The 15191-nt window shown below is 41.3% G+C and overlaps 1 protein-coding gene across 2 annotated transcripts in view; it reads left to right on the top strand.

The window, feature by feature from the left end:
• LOC121880173 (vacuolar-sorting protein SNF8-like) overlaps nucleotides 1-11516 on the top strand; it is a 50071-nt gene extending 38555 nt beyond the window's left edge. For both annotated transcript variants that reach the window (XM_042387296.1, XM_042387295.1), the window contains exons 4-6: nucleotides 4220-4385; nucleotides 9237-9372; nucleotides 11169-11516. In XM_042387296.1, coding sequence (XP_042243230.1) covers nucleotides 4220-4385; nucleotides 9237-9372; nucleotides 11169-11351 — 485 coding nt within the window. In that variant the 3' untranslated portion in view covers nucleotides 11352-11516. The remainder of the gene's footprint in view (nucleotides 1-4219; nucleotides 4386-9236; nucleotides 9373-11168) is intronic.
• The last annotated feature ends 3675 nt before the right edge of the window (nucleotides 11517-15191 follow it).

Genomic DNA, 15191 nt, shown 5'->3' with positions numbered 1-15191 from the left:
GGTAAAGAAAAAAACTCATAATTTTGCTCTGGAGAAAAGTCCAAGGAATATAAACACATCTTTTAAGTAGCCTAAATAACGTTAGATTTGGTAATGTTAGGTTAATTTAGTAGGTTTTTGTTTCGTGCAACTTTCTTTCCGGCGTTGGCGTCCTGCTCGGTACAATAACAACATGGCGGCCGGGCGATGGCGACTCACTTCCACAGTTAGGGAGTGAAATGTTTCATGTAAAATTCCTGCCGTGCGAATATTACTGAGCAATGCTTACGTTTTTGCATTTTACGTTAATTTACTTCAAGTTTATGGTATACCTGTTGTTGGTATGATAATACTTGTTGTTGGTCTGGTGGTGGCGGTGGTCAGTGATGGTGACTGGTTTTGATAGTGAGAAGTGGTGGTGATGGTGACTGGTGGTGATAGTGACTGGTGGTGATGGTGACAGTGGTGGTTCTCTGACGGTAGGTGCAGAGTCCTCAGGGACGCCGGGTGGGGTGTCTGGGTCCATAGGGCCGTATGCAGGAGCAGGGTCAGGAGCAGTAAGTACCTGATGGAGAAAAGAGGGTGCTGCAGGCGGCAATGATGACCAGACAGGTGAAGGGGGGCGCAGGCTTGGTTTGCTGGGGGGGGGGAATGTGGTGTTTTTTTTTGGCGTCAGGTGCACAGTCTTTGGGGGCACTGGGTGGAATGTCTGGGTCCACAGGACTAGGTGCAGGATCCTCATCAGGAGCTGTAGGTACAGTCGTGAACAGAAGTCCTGTCGCCCCTTCTGCTGCTCCACGAACTCTGAGATTCAGACTCATGAATCCGAAGCATTTATGGGCAGAATAATGCACCAGTGTCTACTGCTTCGGGTTCATGAGTCTGAATCTCTTGGTTCACGGAACAGCACAAGGGGCGACAGGACTTCTGTTCACGACTGTACCTGAGAATGAAAGGAGGGCACCTAGAACTGTTGTGGACAAGATGGTGCTGCAAGTGGCAATTGTGGGCAGACTGGTGCAGGCGTGGTTTGTTGGGGGTAATGTTGGGCTGGGGGCCCATGGGTTAGGGTGGCCGGCTTCACTCGATTGATGCTGACGTGTTGTGTCTGCCATTGCAAATGATCGTCAGGAACTTTGCTGACCGTGCAAAAACCTGGAAAGGTCTGTCGTAGGGGCGTTGAAGTGGGTTGCGGTGAGCATCGCACCTGACGCAGACATACTCGGCGTTGAGTAGTGCAGGAGGGATGTGTTCAGGGCGATGGGAAGGCTGGTATGGGGCAGTAGCTTTGAATGCAGAAACTGCTTGTCGTAGTGTTTGCAGTAGGTCGTGAATGGCGGCAGGAGTGAAGTGGTCAAGGTCAGGAGTACTGTAGTCATATATTCAAAAATTCCAAATTCACTCCCTTTTTATACCATCATTTTCTTTTTTAATTTGTACATGTGGCAAGATGGCAAAGGCTCTATGATTGATTTGTCATATTTTTGGTCAGAGCATTTATCAATCATCAATATGTGGCTGTTTCTTGTACAGTATATTTATGATCTTGCCATATTTGCTGGGCACCAAGTGAGATAACATTAACGGAATGTACCATCTCCTTTTCACCTCTTCATTCTTGTACAATTACTGGACATTGTCTCACATGTTTATAATTTTTATGTTTAGGGAACAGCCAGAATAAAGGGAGTGAGAAAAACTGCTCTTTTAAAGATTTTTGGACCTTCAAAACTGAACTAAAAGCCCAGAACACAGCATGAGGTCATCTATGCCACTGCAATTTTCCTGGATTTATTGACATTTGAGTTAAACATGAAATGACTAGGTTACCTCAACACTGAAATCACTGTACAATGAACCCTCACTTTACGCGGTTAATTGAACCCACGGCGGCCCGCGTAAAGTGAGAAACGCGTAAAGTGAACAACATAACTTATGGGATTACCTTAATTGAAATAGAGACCGGGCCGACCCCCAAACTCCACTTTTTCCCGACACAATACGTACGTTTTACTAAAAATAACATCTTAACTTTATGATGGTATTCACCCACACATAATATAGAAGGGAATAATCAATAAGAGAATAATAAACTGAAGGTTAGGTTAGAAAAAAACAAGGTTGGGGTTAACACTTACGTTAGTAGAAGAGATGGGTCGGCGTAGGGGAATGTAGGCTGGTTCCGAGGCAGAGGGCAGGCTACTGGCCCTCAGGTGAGTCTTCATCGCTGTCATCCACACTTACTAGTGCCTCCCTGACAAATCCCTCAAAGTCATCATCACTGTCTCTGCCTCTGTCACTATCACTGGCTTGGGCTGGCTGTGGTGGGTTGCGGGCGAAGAACTCTGTTATGCTTTGCTGATGGCTGGTGTTTATGTTGTCGTGATAAACCTTGATGTAGGGCTCCATAGTCTGCAACAGCTGAGTAGTGAAGATTTCATACCTGTTTGCGTCAGGGTCGTCGGAAAGGAGGAGCTTGACTTTCTCGATACACTCGATGGCACCCCTTACATTACTATGAGATAAGCTGCGTTCTTCTTGGGATGACGCACCACCTGCCTCTTCACTGACGTCATCATCATCTACCATCGCGTCGGTAGTCACATCAGGATCCCTTATCACCTCCAGGATGTCGTTGTTGGTGGTCTCGGAGAAGCCTGCAGCTGTAACACTCTGCGCAGCTTCTCTGGCAAGGTCCACTGCTACTGCAACAGTCTGAACCTCACCAGTCACAGATTTACACTGTCTAACACCCGGAATGCCTTGCAACACATGTCTCCGTGCGTGACGAACAGTTGCTACAGACAGCTGATCCCATGCCTCCACCAAGAAGTCCACAGCTTTCTTGACGTTGAATGTTCTCCAGAATTGTTTCAAAAGTACTTCTTGCTCTGCCAACTGTTGATCCTCGTCGTCTTCGCTCTTGCTATCGGTGTTGGTGTCACTCAGGTTACGCAACTCTTCTTTGGTGTTGGTGTAGTTGTTCAGGAGGTTGAATTTTTTAGCAGAGAATGCAGCTTTTACATTACAGATCAATTCTTGGTCCATGGGCTGTATTATAGACGTAGTGTTGGGAGGAAGGAAGACCACTTTTACGTTGGGGGTGATGATCTAACAGTAGGGGCGAGTGTCCTGGTGCGTTGTCAAGCAGCAACAAAATCTTGAATGGCACATTCTGTTGCTCACAGAATTTCTTCACATCGGGAACGAAACAGTCATCAAACCAGGAGAGGGACAGTGTAGAGAACATCCACGCCTTACGTGCGGTCAGCCAGTGGACATTTAGCTTGGTCATGTCCATGCTCTTGTAGGCGTGAGGCTTGCGTGCTGTGTGGATCACCGATAACTTGAGCTTACAGGTACCGGAGGCATTGGTGGTAAATAGGATGGTGATGTGCTCCTTCTGCAACTTCCGGCCCCGACACTTGCTGGCATTCTTCACAACGAAGGTCTTGGAAGGTAGCTTTTTGCAAAAAAGACCAGATTCGTCCATGTTAAACACTTGGTTGTCGGTGTACTGTCCTTCCTCCATAATCTCACGTAAAAACGGAGAAAATTCCCTAGCCGCAACACGGTCAGCACTAGCTTCTTCACCACCAATGTTGATATTGGTGATCTTGTTCCTCTTCTTAAACCTCTGTAACTACCCAGAGAATATTTTTATTTACATAGCTTAAGGAACGCCGTGTCTTCTTTGGCTTAGAGGCGGCTGGGTCCAGGTAATGCAAGGTTTCTTTGTGGTGGTGGTGGTGGTCGGTGGAAGCCATTCTTATGGAACAATGGATACCCGATATACGGTGTAGCGGAGGTGTAACTGACGCGGTAGGTCAAGGGGCTTGAACGCTCAGCGGCGGAGCACGCCATAGTACACGTTAAACCAATCACAGCTAGCAGGGAGGGAGGTAAAGATGCTTTTCAATCACAGTCCGCTACGTATAGCGCCACCGATAGCATAACAAAGACATACACTGCACAACCTACTCGTATCACAACATGGCGGAGAGAGATGGCGGGAGGGTTTCATCCAAAAATGGCGGCGGAGAGACGCCAGCCGCTCTCCGCGTAAAGGGGAGCTACACGCACCGAAAGTGAGCATTCCGTGTTCGGCAGGATACCGTGTAAACTTGGAACGGCGTAAAGTGGGACCGCGTAAAGCGAGGGTTGACTGCACAGTATTATATCTATTGAGTGTTCAGAACACATTTATAATCTTCAGCTTAACAGTTTTTGTCCTTTCCAGGATTTTGGTGTGAGATGCTGGGGGTAGGTGACTTCTACTATGAGCTTGGTGTGCAAATGTTGGAGTTGTGCGTTGCTACCAGCTACCGGAATGGGGGTGTCATCTTACTGGAAGAAGTACTAAGGAGGCTTAACCAAAGGAGGAGACCAGACAACCAGATTAGCTCGTGAGTCATTACCATATATGGTACTGCAAAGTATTTTTTCTTTTTATTTGCCATTCTTTTTTTTTCTCTAATTACAGTAATATATTACTGTACATACTGAAATGATCAGCTATTTTTATTTATTATTATCAATACAGTCTGCCCTTCACATACGCTGGTTTAGCATTCCGGATTCGCAAATCACGCGGATTGCCCCTTGGAAGGTATCATGTACATTGAAATTGAAGTACATTCATCTAGCGCCATTCAACTCATGGCGTGGCCTCGTCAGCGGCACCAACACGGGACACCGCCGGCTCGATTAGGTTTCGCGGAGTCATTACCATATATGGTACTGCAAAGTATTTCTCTTTTTATTTGCCATTCTTTTTTTTTCTCTAATTACAGTAATATATTACTGTACATACTGAAATGATCAGCTATTTTTATTTATTATTATCAATACAGTCTGCCCTTCACATACGCGGGTTTAGCATTCACGGATTCGCAAATACGCGGATTGCCCCGCCGGAGGAATATTCTGTACATTGAAGTAATTGAAGTACATTCAAATCGCGCGCCATTCAACTCGCGCGTGGCCTCGTGCGCGGCACCGAACACGGGACACCGCCCGCTCCCGCAACCTCTCACACACGCATAGCGCGTCACGCCACCTCGCTCTCTCACTCAGTCTTGCTGTAACCACGCTTGTGTTGACATCAGAATTGTAGTTGCTACGCTTGCTACCCACATTTACCATGGCCCCTAAAAGAGCATCAAAGACACCAGCTGGAGCCACCCCTAAGCAACAGAAGAAAGTGATGACTCTGCAGGAGAAGGTGGAGTTGTTGAATCAGTTAAGGGAGGGAATGTCGTTCGCTGCTGTTGGGCGACTGTACAACGTGAACGAAAGCACTGTATGTACCATCAAGAAAAGGGAAAAGATATCTGTGATGCTGTAAGTGCCAGTGCTCCACACAGTGCTAAGCATGTCAGCCAAGTTAGGGAGAAGGCAATGGTGAAGATGGAGAATGCCTTGTTTTTGTGGATAGAGGACCAGCATCGGAAAGGTGTAGTAGTGGACTCTATCCTTATCCGGGAGAAAGCTAAGTCTCTACACACACACGCTTCACGCCTGCAGCTAAGGAACCCGTACCCAGTACCAGTGCTGCTACCCCCACACCCGAGACACCTCAGACACCCCCGACACCTTTCCAAGCCAGCAAGGGGTGGTTTGACAATTTCAAGCGTCGATTTGGCCTGAAGAATGTGAAGATGACTGGGGAGGCTGCGTCAGCAGACACCATGGCTGCAAAAACTTTCCCAGCAGAGTTGAAAGCAATACTCGAGGAGCAGGGTTACAAGCCAGAACAAGTTTGGAATATGGACGAAACAGGTAAGACAATAAATTACTACTGTACATTTAACCTTAAAAATGCTCAAATACCTGTTGTACTGTACGTACTGTATTGTGTTGTAAGAGAAAACGGGATAAATGCGTCTGAGTTTTATACAGTAGCTTTTATATTTTTATTCCGTAGTGATTTACCATACAGTGTGGTGTAATACTTTTATACCAATTTTGATACTGTATACTGTATGTATAATAGTACAGAGTGTACTACGAGTATTTTCTTTTCCAACAGGTTTGTTCTGGAAAAAGACGCCACAGCGCACTTTCATCGCCCAAGAAGAACGCCGTGCACCAGGATTCAAGGCAGCCAAGGACAGGTGCACTGTGCTATTTTGTGGCAATGCTGCGGGTCACCTCATTCGCCCAGGCTTCATATACAAGTCTAAGAAACCGCGTGCATTCAAACACCGCGACATGAGCTTGCTACCTGTTTTCTGGATGTACAATAAGAAGGCCTGGACAACGAGCGACCTGTTTCTCAACTGGTTCCACCATTGTTTCTTGCCAGAGGTCGAACGCTACCTGCACCAGAAAGGATTGGAGTTCAAGATCCTGCTAATCCTCGACAATGCTCCTGGTCATCCACAGTCAGTGGAGGTGCTGCATGAAAAGGTACAGGTGTTGTTCCTTCCACCCAACACCACTGCACTTATCCAGCCAATGGACCAGGGAGTTATCAAGACGTTCAAGGCTAACTACAGTAAATGTGTGATGGCCAGACTGCACTCAGCCTTAGACCATGATCAAAACCTGGATGTGCTTCACTACTGGAAGAACTTCAACATTGCCGACTGCTTATCTTTGGTGGCTGAATCTTTCAAGGATGTGAAGCCTGAGACAGTGAATGCCTGCTGGAAATCACTGTGGCCTGAATGTGTGAAAGATTTCACTGGATTTTCTCCTGACGAAGCCATCGCAGAGGCGGTGAAAAAGACCCTGGCACTGTCGAGGAAAGTGGCTGTTGAAGGCTTCCAGGACATGGCAGAGGATGAGATTAGGGAGCTAATCGAAGAACACGACATTGAGCTGACCGAGGAGGATCTACAGGAGTTAGTAGACTCAGGCAAGGAAGAGGAAGAGGAAGCGAAAGGGAAAGAGGATGAGGAAGAGCACCAAGAAATAACGTTGGAGAAGTTGGGGGAGATGACCAGGATGATTGAGGCACTGAAAAACCTGGCCTATAGTATGGACCCCTCCATGGTGCGTGCCCTGAAATTCATGCGAGGGATGGATGATGCTTTTGTTCCATACAAAAAATCATGGGAGAAATGAAAAGAAAGAGACGACAACTCCCCATCACCATGTTCTTTGGTTACCGAAGGAGAGATTCAACACCATCAATCGCTGGCGGCAGTGAGGAAGCAGCTGAATCCACAGTCGCCCCCACTTCACCACCTGTTATGGAATTGAGTGACGATGAGCCCGATAACCCCCGCCCTGTCGCCGAGGAGAGGTACTGTACAGTAAAGTGAAATTCTTATATCTTTTTTTTAATGGCTTTTCTTGCCATGTTTATTGTTTGTAAAAATGCACAGCACAGTACAGTTCAGTACAAGTACTGTACATAGGAAGTGGAGGTGCAGTTATTCACAAAACATTTGTGTTTGTTGTCGGCAGTAGTGACGGTGAGGAGGGAGCGGTGGGAGCGAGTTGGGAGGAGTGGTGAGGTGACCTTGGACGCGGGAGTAGGAGCAGGGACGAGTGGAGATGCCAGCCAGTATATTTCGGGTGTATTAATTGTTTTTATAGCTATTTTTGCATTTTAATATTAAATACTGTACATTACATTTCAACAAAACTACCATTTATTTCTGAGAACAAAGAAATGTAATATTTTTGCTGAAATGATGTATGTATTACAGTGGAAAGTGGGATAAAATTGTGACGCTAAGCAATGACTCTCTCTCTTTCTTTCGTTCAAAAGATGTTGCCGTAATCGCTTTTCGAATGGTTTTCAGTTGTGGGATTATAAGGCTAATGGTAGGATAGAATATTATTGTAATACAGTACGAGTACAGTACAACAGTTTTTTAACTGAAAACCATTTGAAAAGCGATTACGGTAAAATCTTTTGAACAACGAAAGAAAGCGAAAGTCATTGTTTTCATAATTTTATCCCACTTTCCACTGTACAGTAATATGTACGTCATTTCAGCCAAAATATTACATTTCCATATTTATTTCTGAGAATATATTCATTCAGTCACAGTTAAGGTAAAATATAATTGTGATGTAATATTTTAATGAAAATACGGTATCGTAGTTTTCTTTTGTATCAAATTTAATTAACAAAGATTGATGTTTCAAATGTAATGAACAAAAATTTATGTACAGTATCTATAAGTAAACTTTAAAAAATGAATACTTTATGTTTTACATCGTCCTGTGCATAACATACCACGGATTTGGCTACTTTGGGGTTGCTATGATGACGCAAGAGATCTGCCCTGGCGACTGTACCGACACTCACAGCTGATGGTGTGTTGGTGCGTCGTTTCCATTGTTTACTGGTAGTTACTGGTAAATATTTTTCAACCTAACGAAACTATTACCCGTTTAGAGGTCGACCCCCAATTTTTGCCAAATAATTTGGTCTTAAAAACTCGAACTACACACAGGTATATACAGTGAGTTCTGCTATAACGCGTGTTTTGATAACGCGAATTTGCTCTAACGCGATTTATGAATTCGGAACAATATTTGTATAACGCGAACGCTTGTTTGCTATAACGCGATTTTTGCTTACTATTTCTCCAATTTTGTGGTATTAACTGTGAATATGGTAAAGAAGAATATCTCCAAAAAGCGTTCTGATGATAGAATTCCCGGTGATTATCGTAAAAGAAAGGATATAACACTTGAAGAGAAGCTCGATGTTATCAACCTCAAAATCACCCTTCTCCCCCATCAAGTTACATTCATATTTTTTCAAGGTAAAGTGTTAAATTTACTGTATGATTTCATTATTAGATATGAATGTAACATTTATTTAGACTGTGCTATCCTTTGTGTTAGGCTAACTACTAAATTTTTTCGATTTCGAGTAATCTGCACCTAACCCTATTTTCTCCATAAGCCCTGTTATTTCTATTACGCGATTTTCTATAACACGATATTTTACAAGAACATAATTATCGCGTTATAGCAGAACTACCTGTACGGTAAATAAGGACATGGGGGGCCAGGGATTTTTTAGGGTGGGGGGGGCAGCAATAGTACACGGATTTTTAACATTCACGGGCATCTCTGTTACCTAACCCCCGCGAATGTTAAGGGCCGACTGTATTACTAATAGAGACAAATTGAAACAAGTTGTGTTGATTGGCAGTGCCCGGCAGTCATGCTGTGCCCCCACATGAAATCCTGGATCTGCCCCTGACTTGTCCAGGACAAGTATAGTAAATGTTCCACACAATCTGCACAGCCTGTAGTTTTATGCATTACTGTACTTTTTACAGGGACGATGTTGTGCGAGCAGTAAAGAAATTACGAGTGCTTGGGTCAGGTATGGAGGTTGTTGCTACAGGATCCTCTCAGTTTATATACTCCATCCCTGGTGAACTTTCTATGGACCACACCACACTCCTCCAGCAAGTATGAAACCTCTGTGCTTCAATCTTTATTTTTTATTGTTAAAGAGAGGATGGCAAACCACCGGTAATTTTTTTCTTATACAGTTGAACCCCGATTTACGCGGTTCTCGTTTACACGTTTGGTCATTTACGCGGTACCTTGCCAGAACCGGGATGCCCGATTTACGCGGTGAATTTACTCATTTATGCGGGTGAAGTATAATTTGTATATTTACTGAAGATATATGTGTTTTTAGCTCATAAAATATATAATTTACATTGCTGGAATCCTTACAAGATGGTGATCATTTTAAATATAAACATCTTAACATTTGCATTAGACATACAAATTTTAGATGTAATTTAAGAAGATCATGAAAATAAGCAAATATTTTATCCTTTGTGCAAAATATATGAAGTTTATGTTAAAAATATTCCCTGACCTGCAAGGAATCCAGAAATGTCAATTATATTATCCTAACTTTAGTCTGAGGTATTCTTTATTACTAAAAATGTAAATATACTGTTTTCTCCCACTTCTCTGGTAGGGAGGGAAGGTGAGGGGTAGGGAGGGAGGGAGGAATCCAGCCAGCATGGGAAGAGGGGGGGTGGGCGGAGGTGGGGTATTTTGATTGACAGATAGTGTCTGGGTGAATAATAATTTGTTTATTTACTGAAGATATTTGTTTTAGCTCATAAAATTCATACAAATTACCCGGCCAGAATATAATTTACATTGCTGGAATTCTTATAAGATTTTGATTATTTTAAATATAAACATCATGGAATTTGCATTAGACCTACAAATTTTAGATCTAATTTAAGAATTTTGATTAAAAAGCCAAAATTTTATCTTTTGTGCAAAATATACGACGTTTATATTCAAAATATTCCTGGCCTTGCAAGGAATCCAGCAATGTCAATTATATTATCCTAACTTTAGTCTGAGTTATTATTTATTACTATACCTTAAAATCTAGTGTTTTCACCCAAACATTTTTCAAGGAGGGAAGAGCCAGCGAGCATGGGGAGGGGAGGGGGGTGGGAGGAGATGAGTCCATTATTTGAATGGACATTAACCTGGCGACTGTATTTCTCTTAAATATTAAATGTGTGTGCATACCATCATAAAATTAAGATGTTATTTTTACTACAACGTAGGTATTATGTCGGTATTGTGTCGGAAAAAGTGAAGTTTGGGAGTTGGCCCAATCTCTATTTCAATTAATCCCATATGTTCTGTTATTCCATTTACGCTTTGCTCGGTTTACGCGCTACTCCGCGGGTTCAATTGACCGCGTAAATCGGGGTATTACTGTACTGTAACTAATTACTGAGGACATAAAGTCATACCCATTTACTCAGAGTTTAAATACCTTGAATTATTTTATAGTATCAATGCCTGTCAGATAGCTGGAATGTCAATTGCTTCAGCACTATTTATGTGAGAATGTTGATTAGTGCCACTCCTTTTCTTCTTCAAAACTATACCAGGAGATGATGCTCATTCTAATTGGTTTTCTTAGAGGACATTAGTGTACTGACTCCTCTTAGGTCTTGAGATGTTATAGGGCATCCTTGGCAACTTGACATTAATTTCATTTGCAGATATACCCCTCCGCCTAATGGAGATATCACTACAGTACATAGAAGTATAAATTTCCTCCAGAACAATGAGTACTGTATTATTATGAAACAATATGTACTGTATTGGTTAACACTAGTGTCATAAACTGCCATGTGATATATTTTTATATGCAGTACAATATAAAGTATGCAATCATTGAATGCTGATAAACTTTACTATTCTGTGTACAGGCAGAAACTGTTGGGCATATGACAGTGTGCTCTGCAGCATCAAGTCTGGGTTGGACACAAGAGCGAGTAGGACGAACATTAGATCATCTGCTGAGAGTGGGTATTGCTTGGAGGGATGACCAGGATCGCCCAGCTTCATTTTGGTTCCCAGCATTCTTCCAGCAGTGCACAACAGCCGAGTAACTTATTTTATTATGTTGATTGGCTTAGTACAGTATCTTAAGATGAAACATATTTCATAGAAAGTTGCTAAATATTATTTTAATGAGAGAACTTATAGACTGTTATCTTTCCATTATTTACATATTAGAACTAACCAATGCTTCCTCTAAATGAAAAAAGTCTAGTGATTGACTTTCATTAATTTTCCTTAAGATTAATGGAATATGCACTTTAATTGCATATCTGATTTTTATTGTAATGCATTGACAATTTTTAAGTATATAAACCTTGCTGCTTAACTCATCTTGCTAAAGAATATTTTTTTTGTGTGTTTTCCTCCTCATCAAAAGAAAATATTGTTGTACTTCATCATCCCCAAGCTGGAGCAGTGTGAACATGACAGAAACAGTTGTATCTGGGTGAGTTTATAGTTAACATTGGCTGTTAGTGAAGCATAACATCAAAGGAATGGTTCATTTTTCACTTTTGAGATTTTCTCTGAACTCATTCTCAATTGAAAAATATTAACAGAGCAAAGATCAATTTACAGACTCTTGTGTGTTTAGCTAAGTGCCAGATCTTGGCAACAAACTAAGAGAAAAAATATATTGAACAGAAACTTATTTGTAGATTTGAAAGAACTATTGATGTTATGAGATACTTTAATGGGCTTGGAGAGACAGAAGTTCATCTCCATGATGATTAAGTGAAGTACAACAGTAATTGAAGGAAGGTTGTGTCTGTTTACCTCCAGCATTGCATAATACCCTCACATTTTTTTACTTCTTTTAAATATGAAAATGCATAATTATGAACCAAAGAGATAATGTATCATTTATGTTTGTAGCTGCAATTTTGATTCTTTATCAGTAGAAAAAATAATTGTACAGTACAGTCATGTGCAGGTTAACGTCTTAGATGCGTTCTTGGAAATATGACGTTAACCTAAATGGACGTTGTCCGATCATCACATAAACTTTGTATTTATACTTACATGTATGTGGAATACTGTACTATATACATACATATACACTCTTACTCTTAAATCACTACTGTAATGTGATACAGGTGATTAATTTTTATCTCTTGTGCAAATGCATGACGTTTATGTTCAAATTATTCACTGTTTTACAAGGATTCCAGCAATGCTGGGCAGATGGGGGAGAGGGAGGGAGGGAGCGTGGGGGGGAGGGGAGCGGGAGGTGAGGTAGTACGTTTGACAGTTGGCGCCCAAGGTCTAAAGTGTGTTTATATATCAGTTCTTAAGTGACTAAGCTTCTCTTTTATATAAAGCCAGTGAAATGACCTGGGTGAATATAATTTACATTGCTGGGATTCTTGTAAGATAGTGATTAATTTGAATATAAACAAGCTATAATTTGCACTAGACATAACAATTTTAGTATCGTAATCAAATTAGTACATGTGTATCCAGCTTTCCACTAAGGTCATTTATTTCTTTTACGTTTCTTTTAGTATGGTGTGTGCATGTAAATGGATAAAAATAAATGAAGAAATTTATGTAAATCTACCCAAAAATACAGTTGAAAAACTTTATATTATAAAATGTACTACAGTACTGTACACTAATGTACTACAGTAATACCCCGCTTTACGCGGTTCTGGTTTACACGTTTCTACATTTACTCGGTACCCTGTCAGAACCAGAATTCCCACTTTACGCGGTGCATCTACTCATATACGCGGGTGAAGTATAATTTTTTTATTTAGCTCATAAAATTCATACAAATTACCCTGCCAGAATATAATTTACATTGCTGGAATTCTTACAATATGATGATCATTTTGAATGTAAACATCATGGATTTTGCATTAGACACAAATTTTTGATCTAATGCAAGAATTTTGTTTACACAGCAAATACATTATCTTTTGTGCAAAATATATGACATGTATATTCAAAATTTTCCTGGTCTTGCAAGGAATCCAGCAATGTCAATTATATTATCCTAACTTTAGTCTGAGGTATTATTTATTACTATACCTTAAAATCTAGTGTTTTCACCCAAACATTTCTCAGAGAGGGAGGAGCCAGCGAGCGTGGGAAGAGGGGGGGGGGCGCTGAATCCATTATTTGAATGGACATTAACCTGGCGACTGTATTTCTCTTAAATATTAATTGTGTGTGCATACATAAAATTAAGATGTTATTTTTACTACAACATAGGTATTGTGTCGGTATTGTGTCCGAAAAAGTGGAGTTTGGGAGTTGGCCCAGTCTCTATTTCAATTAATCCCATATGTTCTGTTATTCCATTTACGCGTTTCTTGTTTTACGCGGACCTCCGCGGGTTCAATTGACCGCGTAAATCGGGGGTATTACTGTACAATTTTTATCGCTTGAGCAAAATATATGACGTTTATATTCAAATTAATCTGTCTTGCAAGGATTTCAGCAATGCAAATTATATTCTCCTATAGTCTGAGATATTATATGAAAAACTTAAGGCCTGAAACCCTGGCTTGGGCAGATGGGGGAGAGCGGGAGGTGAGGCAATATAATTTGACAGTTGGCGCTGAAGGCCTGCGTGTTTATCATTCCTTAAGAATGACTAAGCTCTTCTCATAATTTTCCACCCAAACGACCTGGGTGAATATAACTTACATTGCTGGGATTCTTGTAAGCTGTATTTGCAATAGATATAACAATTTTAGTACCGTAATCATTTAGTACATGTACAGTACACTCTCCGGGGGAAGTAAAGCAATAACTCCCACCAGTTTGTTTATACCTTATTTACCTAATGGCCACCCAGACTAGAGGTGGCCATTGTTGTTACCACTGATGCTGCCAGTACTGTTTAAATTACTTGGGTTAATGAGTGGCTATTTTTATGAGAATATATTTTTCGCAAAATGGAAGCATTGAGGGTAAATTTTCACTTGTTGGTATTGCAGTTTTGGCCAATACACAGCTGACTGTGTTAACCATCCCCAACCTTTACTTCTCCTTATTTGGAGTATTTTTAACCCAATTTCAACAAGGGAGCAAAGAATTATAACTTCCAAAATTAATTTTAAATTTTGTCTATATATACAGTATATATATATATATATTTTTTGTGTGTGTGTGGGGGGGGGCTGGGACTCTTAAACGGTTACTTTTGCCCAGAAATAAAGGTATTGCTTACTCGATGACCACCAAACCACTAGTTACCAACAGGCAAACTAAAAAAAACAACAACGAGACAGGATTTGGTTCCTGATTGGTGGAAAACCTTGCTGGCTTTTGAGGGTGCCATCTATGAGAGGTGATGTCTCTTCTCAATAACAAGACCCCAGTAGTTCAGTTCTCCCTACCATTGGCTCCTGTTACCAAAAATACCCATGTATTTGCTGGTTTCAGTATTAACGTGTATGTTGTGTATGCATCTCATATGCACTACCACCAGTCTGTGAAGTATCATAAGTAAGTTTGTCTTGTAACTGTACTGTAATGCCACATACCACCAGTAGGTGTGAGAAGTAAAGTAATCTGCAAGGACTTGTCATGTAACTATGTAATGTGAGTAGGGCCAAGGAACTGGTCCTGGTATGTAATGAAATGTATCACCAGGAATGTGGGAGAAGACAAAGTATCCACTTGGTTTGGCCTGAGAGAAGCCAAGGAGTTGTCATGTAACTATATGTAATGTAATGTAACACCAGTAAGGTTGTGTGCAGTAAGAGTGTAATATCTGAGTCATTTGCAGTTGAGTAAAGCGAAGAGTTGCACATATGTTAATAATATCTCTTTTTCCCTTTGATTTCATATTAATAAACCTGTTCTTAGAGTACAGGTATTTAGGAGTATTCATTTCTCCCACAGTAGTTCACCTTTATTTCTGTCCAAGTGACTTG

This window comes from Homarus americanus, unplaced genomic scaffold, assembly GCF_018991925.1.
Source record: "Homarus americanus isolate GMGI-L3 unplaced genomic scaffold, GMGI_Hamer_2.0 scaffold30108, whole genome shotgun sequence".
Lineage (NCBI taxonomy): Eukaryota > Metazoa > Arthropoda > Malacostraca > Decapoda > Nephropidae > Homarus > Homarus americanus.
This window is presented reverse-complemented; position numbering and strand designations above follow the sequence as displayed.